We start from the raw sequence: 13,710 nt of genomic DNA, 5'->3' as shown, positions 1-13,710 counted from the left end.
GGTGCAATTTGAAAAATATAAAGAACATCGACGAAAATGTACCTACAAATTGCTTATTTTGAAAATTTAAAACCATTAAAGGCGTCAACTTTGTGGACTACGTATTCAATGTTGAGATCTAAACTCAGCAGCAGATCAGCAGGATACTATGCAAAAAAATCGAATATTTTGACAAATGAGAATGTGGAAAGATTTATAAAAGAGGCTGAAGACGAAATATTTCTGTTTGCAAAAGTACGACCCAATTTACGATCTGTTTATAATTCATTATCAAATAAATCTGTTCATTAGGCCGCAATGATAATAGGGATTGCGGGAGCCTGCAGGAAGACTGAGCTGACGTTGCTACGAGAAGGAGACGTATTTGTATTTGATAAAGATAATAATATACCTCCTGCTGTAGAGTACAACAGATTTTTTGTATTATAATGGAAAATGTGGCATACAACCCGAGGCTAAATACCATTGGAAAATTACCAGCAAATATTGCTCAATACCTGGGTCTACTTAATGTTAAAGGATATATAGGACATTGTTTCGGACGTTCTTCAGAGTCTCTCCTGGCAGACTGAGGAGCGGACATTCTGAAAATAAAGCAACAAGGAGGATGAACATCCAACAGTGTAGTCGAAGGCTATGTTGAGAGCTCATTAAAAAATAAGAAAAGAATTTCAGAAAACATTCTGGGTCATGCCCCAGCATGACTAGCAGAAAGCAGAAAAACTAGAAGATGAGTCGGCCAAACTAACAGAGCGGCTGTATAATATCATAAGAAACATCGATAACTTAATGTATATCGAAAACAATCGATTACCTCTATCGATATTTCACTCAATGGGAGACTTAAACTTTAATTTTTTTATGTTTTTGAATCGTTCTGATTTTATGTCTCTTCTGATTTGAAATAAGTTTTTTAAGACAGTTAAAAATTTAATTCCGTTCCATGAATTTTTGAATCTTTATGATTAAAATTATGTTTTTATTTTGATATTTCGCGTTTCGTATATGTAGTTTTCTTTTTTTTTATCGTATCGATGACCTTTTTTAATAATAATAAACTTATATACTAATTATCATCTTCTTTATTGTGTAATGAAATTTGTAACTTTATTTAGTTAATTTTATGTTTGTTTTTCAGTTTTTACAAGCTTTTGTCTACAAATTGTAACAATTTTTTGACAAGAAATGTTATTCGCAGTGCGTATTAGAAGTCACTCCGATGACGGAATATAAATCGCGAGAATAAAATTCGCGCGGTGAAAAATCGCAGTGCGGACTGGGCCTAAGAAACGTTCTGAAAATGTGCAACCTAGACAACAGATTGAACATAACATTGAAATAATCTTTTTGAATGTTACTACGGATAATAGTGGTAGTGACTCTTCGAGTTTTTGATTTTGCATAAGCAATATTTCGAATCAACAGGTTGTAATTTGTTACGTAGTAAAAAATCTAAAAAAATACGGAAGAGATAAACGCGATTTGATGCTCCTATTTTGGATTAACAATTAGAGATCTCGAAAAGGCATAGACACAATTTGTTATATTTCTTGTTACATAGGACTGGGTAAAAAGTAAACAAGAGAAAATGCCTTTTGCAGTTCCTATGTTGTTACTAGAGCTTTCGAATCATGTGATTACTATTCTTTATGATAGACCCTACAGACAGAACTATCCTGTGCTAAGCAAGCAAAATTATCCTCTTCATCATTTTTATTTCTTAAAACAGAAAGAATGTTAATTTCAGAGACACTGAAGCTTCACCATTTCAACTTTTAGGAACAGTAATCCCCTCCTCGTAAACCAGTGCGAACTGAATGATTTAATTAAAGACTTAAATTTATCAAAAATAAAGAGGCGGAGAGTGATGGGCGAGTAAACTTCAAGAACGGAAGCTTACAGAACAAGGTGGCAGTGTCGTCAACTAGAAAGCATAATGAGCTTTTAAAAGCATATTTTAAAATGGAAATGTTACTCCCATGAACGAGCTTCATATGCGCCACAATCTATTTGAATTTTATAGTTTCAATAACTGTAACAAAATACTCCTATTCCATTAGCTTATCCTGTGGTTATGAAAGAAAAATATGATACTATGGATTTGATTTTGAAATTCATTAATTACAAAAAATATTATGTTTTTACAATTAAAAATAATAACAATTTCTGACCTTTTCTCACATATAATCGTTTGTAGCATTTTTATAAGGTAATCATTAAAGTTATATTAACAAAAAAATTCTTAAAAACACTTAATGTAATCAAGTGAACGATATTAATTGTTAGTTAATTGAAAATTTTCACTATTAAAAAAATAGTATCTTACTAAGGTTGACTGTTAGAGATAAAAAATGAATAAACAAACATTTTTAATTTTTTTTTCCAAAATGTTCGTTTTTTGTGTAGATTAACAAAAAAAAATATATGAACTGCGTTTGATGCTCGGTAAAAAAGTTATGAAAGATTATATGCGAAGAAATGTGATTATAGTCACATTTAAAGTCATAAAACTATATGAAATATCCAGGTGAGATGTTTTGCATTTTGTTTTCATAAATTCTTCGTTAAAACAAAGATTTAGAAAAATTCGGATGATTTTTCGATTTTCTAGAGCCAGAGCGAAAGTATAAAATTACCCACTTTAGTAATTTACAACTCAATAATCGACCATGCTTTCATAATCTGTTTCAATGCATGTAGAATTGTATCAATCTCTTAATAGATAATTAATGGTGTGAAAAAAATACAGCAAATTAATTTTTATAGATACAGTTACTCGCATTGCATCCATTTCAACTAGTATGCTTCGTATCCTGCGAACGCCCCAATCAATTTTTTCGTTTTTTGAAAACAAATTCATTTTAACAAAATATAAACTGTAAATGAAATACAACATACATTAGATTCTAGATGATGAGTATTTACATTATAAAACTGCATATTCTACATAATCTGCGTCTTCTGGAAAATAATTAGCAATTGGCTGCAATAATGGTTATAATATAATATACGCATTAAATAATTAAAATGTAACTACGCCATAAATAATTCATAATAAATGCATTGAATAATTATAATGTAACTTACATTTTTATGTGCTAATTATTAATCTTTTTGTGGAATTAATTTCAAGAGAAAATTATTTTTGTAGGTTCCGAAAGTGGAGATATCACGCCGGTATCTGGATCTGAAGTAGATTTCAATGTTAATGATATAACAATGGGTTCAAATGCAGACTGTGATATAACGGTAACAGAAGATATCGAAGGTATATCCATCGCAGGTGACGAGAATCAAATAGATCCCAATGAAACATTAACAAGTGCACGAATTCATTCATTGACAAATATTTTTAATGCTTCCGTCAATTCTTCTCGAGCCATTGATATAAACAATATATGCCAATCTAATATTGAAAGTCCAAAATTGGTTTCTCCGCCAGCTACAAATTTGAACATTTATACAAATGTTTTGAATGCCGAACTATTTGGATTGAGACACGTTGAAAATTCTGATAGACTCCAACCTTCGACAAGTAGAATCATAAATGAATTCAATAAGGACGATTTAAAAACAGTTCTTAAAACATCTAATGTATTTGATAAGGATATTCCAAGCGTTTCAAAAAATTTATCTAATTCAGTTTCCCATAAGTGGTCTACGTCTAAAGAAAAGTTTCTTGAAAATAACTTCACCAAAACTGATAATATAGATTTCGGAAAAAATTTGAATGTGAGCGCTGATAAAAAAGTAGAAAAAGAATACGAACTTACCAAATTGAAACCTGGAGCTGTTGTTATTAAGGAAAAATATATAGAACCCTTGAAAATATCCAGAGTATCCAAGAGTTTTCATGGAAAATCTCCAACTGCTACCAGTTATTTAGATGTTAGTAATGCTCAACGCAGAGCTAGTGATAGTCCAGTTGCTACAGCTTCAAATATAACTTTTTTCTCGCAAACTAACAAGCCGGAGAGTGATTTAGAAATGAAAAAATCGATTATCCGGTTAAAATCTTTAGATAATACTATGACGCAAACCAGAAGCCATCGGAGCGTCGAAATAAGTAAATCAGCATCAGAGTTAAACCAAGCGGTAAGTTATATAAATTATTCAAACTCCTTCTCTAATATATTTTTTCTTCTCATTGTATTAAAAAACGCATTTTGATACTGTTTCGAAGTGCCCCAGGTAGCATGTTTTCGTCTCATATTCAACGTCCTATTGTCGCCAAATATATTTAAGGTATTTTATTTTGTATTACGTTAATTAATAAGACAGTTTTAATAAAATATATTCATACCAAGTTTAGTTCTTCCAATATAATTTGTAGATTATAAAAACCTTTGCCGACAATTTTGTTTGATGTACCATAGACGTAGATACCTCATTTTATAAATCTATTATTTTTAAAAATAAAAAAGTATTCATTAAAAGGCAATAGAATCATTATAAATTGGAACTTGAAGAAAAAATCATAATTACACCTCGTTAACTTGCTACAACTGAATATTGAATTATAAAACGTAAATAGACGAGTAAAATGTACCTGCTTCTAAAGGAGTTTGGATTAAACGGGGTACTAGACGTGAACTGAGCCGTTTTTGTACCCCATTCGCTTTTTTTTCTGGAAAACGAAATTTCAAAGCAAAAACCATAAAGAAAAATAAATTCTTTGTAAATAAAACAAACGAAAAAAACATTTCAATTCTAAAGTATCTTTATATATAATAATATGTTATTCAGCATCGTCTGAACTAGAGAATATTCCAAAGAACTCTTCCACAAGTGCTTTCAAACATGAATTCAATATTGGGATTATTTTGAAAGAGATTAATTAAACTTGCACTTTGAATACAAATTTGATAGCGCCGGGTTCACCAGACCCGATAAGTAAATATGTGTTTTTATAGATATTCAAAAATATTTTCCTCTCAATTACTTTTCGAATATCTTCTTATATACACATATGTGTGAATACATTTCGATTATATATTATTCTAATATTTTTTTCACACTTCTGTACAACCCTACATTTTGATGCAAAAAAATCAGTTTTTATTCTTAAAAATATTTATTCAACAATTAATGAAATATACATTTTTTTAAACGGAACATTAAAAGCATTGCTAAAACAAACTAGGAATAATAGAAAAATAATCAATTTGAACATTGATCACAATAAATATTAACGTGTTTCAGGCTTAAAAATTTATGACACTTTTTACAATAGTATTTTGATTCAGTTGAGTCATTTTTACACTTAACACACCTTTTTTCATAGCAGTAGACACATTTGGCAAATTTTCTGCAATTATAATATTTGCTGCTTATTGATGTCTATTGCTCACTACCAGTGGTACATTTTGAGCTGCTGATCTTCCTTTGAAGTGTTCGTTCAATAATGATAAGGCAATGGTTTTCAAAAACTGTCTGCGTTTAATACTTTGATTATTGTCGTTAGAACTGTATATGGTTTGTGCCTTTACACCTGCTACGTTCATAGTTGAATAGAAAATTACCATGGGCCACCTACTGGTATTACGTGCCACATTGTACAACAAATAAAGTTAGTCCAGTGAATCAACTCCACCTTTTGTCACATTATTAAAAGGGACAATTTCTGGTTTATATTGATGCACCGAATCTTTATATATCGTGTCGTTATGGTGTAGACTGGACGGTAATAAGACATTTTTTTTGTTTTGGCACATACGACACTAGGGTAATACCTTTTTGAAAACCAAACATATTTGACAAAAGGGGTCTTGACTTTCCTGACTGTGCCTACATAAGTTAATCTATGGTTCTTCAAAAGATCATTTATAAGTGATAATGTTATAAACCAGTTGTCACATGTAATATTTTACATTTTAATACTTTTTGAGTCACTTTTTACTCTAAATGGTCCATTTGGTTGTTTACCGACATAAACCTCTAGGGTATTAGGTTTTTTTGCTTAGTATTGGCGGAAACTACACCGCCCCCTAAATTCTTATCGGAGCAAGTTTATCTATGGTTCTTCGTACTTCTCTTGTTTCCCAATCATTAAAACGTAACATACGAATTACTTAGAGACAATATCAACCAGAATATTTCTACTCCACAACTTTTTCTATCCCATAGTTCTTCAAGATTTATTCTGGCATCTTTTAAACTTCCTACTAAATATAAAATGCCCATTAAAGCTTTTATTTCACAGACATATCTATTGGCCGTGTTGATTTTTCTCGGGTATAGGTAATAGCATTTTTTTCAATAAATTTATTCGTACATGCAACTACTGTATCTAGCATGGTGTCTGTAATAAATAAACTCCAGCATTCTGCAGGGGTTTTTGCCCGTTCCGCTACTCCTTTAGCTCCAGGTAAGTAAGTAATTATATTCTCTCTTCCAATTTTTTCATCTTTTCGAAGCCAAACTATGTTTCCACCACACTGTTCCATCTTTATCGGTTAAAACTAGGTATTCGTTTTCTTTTTGGTTCATAATCTTCATCATCAGACTCGGAAGAAGCATCCTGCTCGGAATCCAACACTTCAACTTCACAATCACTGAAGCTTTCGGTCTCAGAGCAATTATCTTCTGAATAAATCTCCATTTCATTTTCAGATGGTACTTCTTGCAGTAGACGAAGAAGTCTGGCTTGCTACTTCTCATAATGCATTATCTGCAAATATTTATTGTTATAAAATAAATTGTTGTACTGCCGGATAAGTTAGAAACATAGCTAGATGGCTTAATTCGTAGCACCCTTTCCAACGGGGATCTGTGCAGTGGAATTCTATGTTCGGGTTCCACAGACCCGGCGCTACCACCGCAGGGTTAATAAAATAATTTTCCGTATTTTTTAATGATACCTCGTTATTGAAATGTATCTTTGTATTTTTCAGATGACTAAAACTCAACGATTCACAACAACAAGAGTAGATGAAGCCGAACATGCTGCTTCAATTGCTAAAAATATATCTAAAACCAGCACCGAGAACGAATCAACGTGTCCACCCCCTTTTAAGGATAATATAAAATGTTTAGACAATACAAGAAATAAAACTACACATTCAGAAGAAAGTAGAGATAATGAAACTAAACTAGAATAATTTTCAAGTATTCTTGTAGGTATTCGGTGACGCCAATTAGTGAATAAATTGCAAATATTGATTTGTTCTTCATGTTGTATGTCATTAATTATTTCTACTACATGAAATACATCTTCTAAGTATTATTGTTTTCAACGAACTCTTTTAAATTATTTGAAGTTGATATCTCACCATCTTAATTATTACCCCTTTTTAATTTTGGGTATACGTGTTAAGTTGACTTCAATTCTGATTCATTTTATAATTTTCTTCATTATTTTCCATTTTGCTTATTTATTATCAATCTTAACTTATTCATTATTTGTATGTAATCCAACCATCCAAGCCCTTTAGATCCATTCCTTTTTCAAGATATCATTCCATTTTGTTCTTCCAAAGGGTTTCCGCAAAAAAACAGAAAATTTAACTTCAACTTCTGTTTTAATGATTCACCACAAAGTGTTGATATTGGCTTAGCTACTTTAGTGATTATTTCTGCTTTTATTTTGTTTGATGCTATTTTTTTAATCTTTCTATTTTCTCAATTTGAACATCTAAAATTAATTGAAAGTTTGTCTTGTCTTTACATTTATTTCTCCTTCTATGAGATCAATAATTTTTATAATCTCTATATTGATCTCCAATCCTCCACGTTCTTTGTAAACTCCGTTTATTATTTTCTTGCCCTTCACATCAATTTGTTATAATTACATTTCAACAAAATATTATTACAGCCTTATCCTAATATTACTTTCTTTCATATTCTCTTATTTTTTTTTTATAATTTAGTCATTTTATAAAACATGAATAATTTTCTGAAAATTCTATGTATATTGTGCATAAGATACTCGATGAATGAAGAAAGTAATCTTCAATTTAGATTCGTATTATTTTTCATATAGGGGAAGTCGAGGCAAAGTGTCCACCATAATAGAAATCTGCTCCAAGTCAAGTCTAAACAAAAGAAAATTCAATTCATTTGCACATAATGCTTACTTGAAGAACAAGCGACAGTTTTGAAATATATTTTGGTAAAACACAAAAGTTATTGTCAAATTTTAATAAGGAACATAACCTCTAAGCTTCTTAATAACAAAAGAAACATATAAAGTACAAAATGCTTACTTTAAAATATAAAGAAAAAACATATTCTGTAAAGCTAGAAAAAAACACCTTAAAAAACTGAAAAAGAAAACTACCGCAAATGAAAAAAATATCGAAAACTCTGCCTCTAACTTGTCGAATAATTTAAAGATGTAGTTAAAACACTTTTACTTTTCCATGTCTTTGTAATTCTACTTTCACTTTTCTCAAAATTTCTTCGCTAATTACCTCACTGACATCTTCTGCCTCCGGAAAAACAAGAATATCTTTCGACTGGCGGTATTGCCTCAAACATGAAACGAACCCTTTTGAATTCGAGTCTTTTTTGATATTTGTTACTTTAGAGCAACAAATTGCTTTGTTGTCATCTTGTCAGATGTCAGCTAAGTCAGTATAAAATCATTGACATTAAGATGTTCCATATCAATTTTTTCTACATTAAAATTTTTTGTTTTCGGATAATAATCGAAATCACAACCAGAGTCATTAGAATCAGCTAGCTCAACTTCAGTTAAAGTGTCTAATGATGAGTCCGAATAGATTTTTAATTCCTTTTTGATCTTTTTTGACATTGATAAATTTCTTTTTACAATTTGTTTTTTCTTTCTTGGTATCTTTATTGTTGTGGCTTGTTTGAAATCCTCATAATTCGGTGTCGAGGTTAGGATCATAGTTTTCCCCCTTTTTATATTTCGTTTTGGAGCTTTTGATGCACTAATTTTCGGTAAAGGTAGTATACCTTCGGGGGAAAAATATAATTTCTCATTTGCGCTAGGAACCGCGTTCTCAAGCAAAGGTGGGGATGAAGTTCTAGCTGTGGAGGTATTTGGTTGTGGTGATTGACTTACTAATTCTACCGTATTTTGGATGGTATTAATCTTTTGACAAGTTTCTGAACATTCTTCAATTGGTGGTTTTTCTGTAACTTCTGCCGATTTAAATAAACTTTCCGGAAAATATCGGGGTTATAGGGATAAATTCCAGTGGCTTTAAAGCCATTAATAGCATTTTGTACAGTTGCAGCACGTTTAAAAGCATTGCCAGAAAGTTCCCCAACTTGATATAACGTTATGGCTTTTCCAGGGTAATTAATAAGCTATTTTTTGTTTCTTGTTCGTAATAAATATTCAGTGGAAACATAAAGGATACATCCAAAGGTTGTATTCGGTGAGATTGAGGTGGTATTACGAGTAGATGGACATTATTCTCCCTTGCTTTTTCAACCAATGTCGAATTTTTAGTGTGGGTCTTCCTTCGTTGACTTAACATACTTTAGGAAATGATCAAACCAAAAATCAGCAAATATACTACTTTGCAACCATCCTGATGGATGATATTCAACAATAGATTCTGGGGACAGCCCTTGCTCAAGAGCTGGACATTTCCTTACTCTTACTTATCAATAGATAGGGAATATAATATCCGGAAGCATTGAAGCAAATTTCTGCAGTGGTTAATGTTCCTCTTTCAGCTGAAAAAAAGATACCCACTTGTTTTTTCCCTTTACATGAAAAAATTTGGCTGGGCCTATTGGGAACCGTTGAAACCCCTGTTTCGTCGCAGTTAAATATCCTACTGGGTGGAAATTTATGTTTTTCAAATAATTCCCTCAATAGCTTAAGAAATGATTGTGTATTATACTTATTAAAAGACGAGGCTCTTGCTATTGAATTGTATTCTGACAACCTCAAAGAAATATTTTGATTTCTTTTTAAAAACCCGTAGATCCAATAACGCCCAGCAAGACCTTTTTCCTGGTTGAAATTATGAGGGATTTTATTTTTTCGGCGAACTGGAATGCAAGGTGTCGTAGTTCTCTAGTTCCAAGCCCAAAAAGCCTACTCTCCATGTGTAAGACAATATCGACAAGTTCCTTCTCTTGTTCACTAGAGAAAACAGGTTTAAATCGGCCGAATATTTTTTGAAGCTTCGTGGGAGTCCTCATTTGAATTGATTCTTCTCCGAAGTGTTGTCAAAGGAACTTCATATTGAGTTACAGCTTTTTTTCTACTCAAAATATTATTTCTGACATCCTGTATGGCCGCTATCATACTTTCTTCCGACCAAGCATGTTGCTGCGTTTTGCGCTTATAGTTTCTCCCCATTGTTAAACAATTTTTGATTCTTTGGGGAAAAGTTATGGCCACTTTACCTCACAACTAAAAAACCACTTTGCCCCCCAATGTAATCCAATATAAAAACTAAGTTAACAAAAAACACGTAGTATTAGTTTCATTTTCTGTAGGTTAACTTTAATTTACAATACATTAGGCCGTATAAAAAAATAAAATACTTGAAAAATTAATTTTAGACTAGGCTGAAATGCTTACGAACTTACATCTAAATTTTACAAGCACGTGCCAAAAAAACTTTGAAAGGTCAAATAAACAAACATATTCATATGACGACTGTTGACTACATACTGATTAGTTTAGGACGCTAAAGAGAACCGTTGCATGACATAGTGCTCATAGATGTCGCTGGGAAATATTATTAAAAGCCACTTTGCCCCGACTTCCCTTACTCAGCAGTGTAAAATGGAAATTTGTTCATATCTAAATAAAAAATACTAGTATGTGGGCTTTCTTAGTAGTAAGAAATTTTGTTTTAAATAATCAAACAATAAAACTACGTTTATATTTTAATGTAACATGTTTAGCATTTAGCACTTTGAGTTCCATCCAGTTTTTATCCTATAATATATATTATTTTCTATTAAAAATTGCAGTTTTTTAAAACCAGTCCAATGACTTCCTCATATACAAAACGAAGATATGGAGCGATTAGAGTGATTTTAAATTATTTTTATTAGAAAACAATTCCAATTAAATGATGTCTCCAAAGTAATTCAAATAAAAGCAGAGTTGGAACTCGGGGACAGGGATATCCTTCAGTTGATTGGTTACAAGTATTTGACCACCTAAAATTACGTTCCTTCACATGTTTTAATATAGGGAAGAGGGAATCACTACTCATATTCAATTGATGAGCCAATATCTTTTGAACTCAAATTTTATTGATATTTTCATGAATTCTTGCCATTGGAGGCTTTTGACAAACGCCTCTCTGAAGGCCTACTGAAGTTTCTGTAGCAGTGCGCCTAAATAACGGGAATAATTCTAAATGTTTCACTGTAAACTCGCGTTTTTGTTTTATTCATTTCATATTTTATTAATCAGTTGAGTCAACAAGGAAAACATTTAAATCGTGAAATCCCTGGAAGCCACAAGATTTAAAAAAAAAATTTACAAAGAATTCGCTCTTGGTTTCCAAAGTAGTTTGTTATTGAAGCAAAATCTGATATATGCTGCTCAAAATTAATATCACTCGTTTTTAGAATATACTTCAAAATACGATTGGACAGAAACAATGACAACTGAACTCAATCAATTTCAAATTCGAAGTAAACGTATTGCTGTACCAAATGCTGAGTTGAAAGTCTCATTTCTTAATTTCAACACATTTCGTAATGTACTATAAATAGTGCCAAACAGTTGCAACCCTTCAACGAACCTAGTGTGGTCATCAAAGTATGTTACAGACAATATAGTCGATTAGCTATGGAGGAGGGATAGATAGATAAAAAATGCTAGAAACATTTTGGCAAGCCCAAGTTAATTCCATAACTACTCATTGAAATGCTACATATTTTTTCATTATTCAAACTATTATTACAAATAATAAGGAAATGATGCCGAAAAGCCAAAGTCTAAAACTTGTGTGTGTACAAACATTATCCAAAACACTCTTTGAATCCCACCCAATTTCCACTAGTACTAAAACAGGAGTGTCACTCCCATGCTACTGTAGAAACTAATTGGACAGTGAAAATGTGAGAAGAGTTAGAAAAAAAGAGACTCCAGTAGACAGAGATTAGATAAGACAATATAGGAATACTTGGAAGAGATATGTGAATAATGATAAAATTAAGATTGATATTATGTAATATGATATGTTGCATTAGATTTCTATATATAAAGGTAATTGGACAATAATTTGATGTAGAGAAGAATGCCGACCTTGTGGACATTGCTGTGCTGAATAACATTCTAAACAAATATAAATATCCTGATCTTGCTATTGAGACAGGACAGATTAGAAAGGGTTGAAGTGGTACCAAACATTGTATCACCTACAGGTTAATCTACTTTAACTTTTACAATACTATAAATAGTTCAGACTTAATGCACACATACTACTCTATAACCATCCTCTCATTATTATTCAGTATTGAAGTGTTTGTTAATTTTATCAAAATTTGGTATGATAAACATTATAAATAATAATTCTGAATAGTGTACATACACATTTCATTAAAACTAAATGCATGAAATACTAACCTTTTAAAAGGTGAATTGAATAAGAGTGATCACAATGTTAGGATATTTCATTTTGTGTCACCATCTGTCTCATCTCATATAAATACATGGTAATTTTGGAGGTAAGTGAAGATTATGTCTCATTTCTGTTATTTTTAATCACTTCAAGAGATTATTTCCCAAAGTTTACATCTAAATATAAAAGATCAGATTTTTCAACTACAAAATCATATAAACCTTCTAAGGGCAAATAATTCAATGCTATTTAAAGTATTTTATCAAATATTTTTTGATCGACAATATTAGCAAATCTAATATTATATTTCAAATATTCATCTGTTGAATATCTTCTTAATTTTGTATAAATCATATCAGTTATTGATCTGGGTATTTCTTCTCTGGGTATAATATCTGCTGATGGTATTACAATATCTTGTCTTTTACCCCAAAAGTCAATATATGCAACTTTGACTAGGTTTTTTTCTTCATTATAATAGATGAATCCTACAAATTTCCTTGTAACAAATCCCAAGCTATAAAAAGTTACACATCCAGATATTCCTGCAAAAATATTATTACTTGCAACCAGGACACACGACAAAACTGTATGAACAACCTAATGCAGAAACGACTTGCACAGCTTCAAAACTAACAAAGTTCATCAAATTTAATGACAATGTGCATGGTATACTAACACCGGTCAAAACTGTTTGCAGTATTTTCAATCTATTAACTGCAGCCAAAGGCCTTATATATGGAAATTTATAAACAGTCACAAAATGACTTTCCTTGTTTTGATTTCCATTAACTGTATGTAATTTCCGGGCAATTTTAGTAATACGTTCATGTTTTGAGAGTTTTGTAACTAGATGAATCATTTTATTCTCTATCATATTTTTTGGAAACAATTGTAAAAAATGCATTTCACCAATGGTTAAATACAGAAAGTTTGAGGTTAACACATAGATAAATTCATATATGTAATCCTTCTATATGGACAGTTCCTATAAACTGTTCCGACTAAGGAAAACAGAATGACAACAATTTCTCTATCTTCCCAGGCTCCAGCCTGGTTTTGCGCATTCTCAAGTACGCGCAGTATAGATAAAGTGTCCTGAACGAGAGAGAAAATGAATATTGTCGGCACCGTAACGTAGGGACATTTTTCTCCAATATCAACTGTCCACATAGGAGTATTACATACATGT

The 13,710-nt window shown here is 31.3% G+C and overlaps 2 protein-coding genes across 34 annotated transcripts in view; one reads left to right on the top strand and one right to left on the bottom strand.

The window, feature by feature from the left end:
• Window positions 1-11,460, top strand: part of LOC130892931 (inositol hexakisphosphate and diphosphoinositol-pentakisphosphate kinase 2) — a 138,576-nt gene extending 127,116 nt beyond the window's left edge. For all 33 annotated transcript variants that reach the window (XM_057798661.1, XM_057798671.1, XM_057798657.1 and 30 more), the window contains 2 exons: window positions 3,152-4,095; window positions 6,894-11,460. In XM_057798661.1, coding sequence (XP_057654644.1) covers window positions 3,152-4,095; window positions 6,894-7,100 — 1,151 coding nt within the window. In that variant the 3' untranslated portion in view covers window positions 7,101-11,460. The remainder of the gene's footprint in view (window positions 1-3,151; window positions 4,096-6,893) is intronic.
• A 1,175-nt stretch (window positions 11,461-12,635) lies between these two features.
• On the bottom strand, window positions 12,636-13,468 carry LOC130892943 (transmembrane protein 186). Its single transcript, XM_057798688.1, has 2 exons — window positions 13,119-13,468; window positions 12,636-13,063 (listed from the first exon to the last, which is right to left on the bottom strand). Exons 1-2 carry the CDS (start codon window positions 13,423-13,425, stop codon window positions 12,768-12,770), a joined length of 603 nt encoding a protein of 200 aa, XP_057654671.1. The 5' UTR covers window positions 13,426-13,468; the 3' UTR covers window positions 12,636-12,767.
• Between the last annotated feature and the right edge of the window lie 242 nt (window positions 13,469-13,710).

The sequence above is a fragment of the Diorhabda carinulata genome, chromosome 4 (genome assembly GCF_026250575.1).
Source record: "Diorhabda carinulata isolate Delta chromosome 4, icDioCari1.1, whole genome shotgun sequence".
Lineage (NCBI taxonomy): Eukaryota > Metazoa > Arthropoda > Insecta > Coleoptera > Chrysomelidae > Diorhabda > Diorhabda carinulata.
This window is presented reverse-complemented; position numbering and strand designations above follow the sequence as displayed.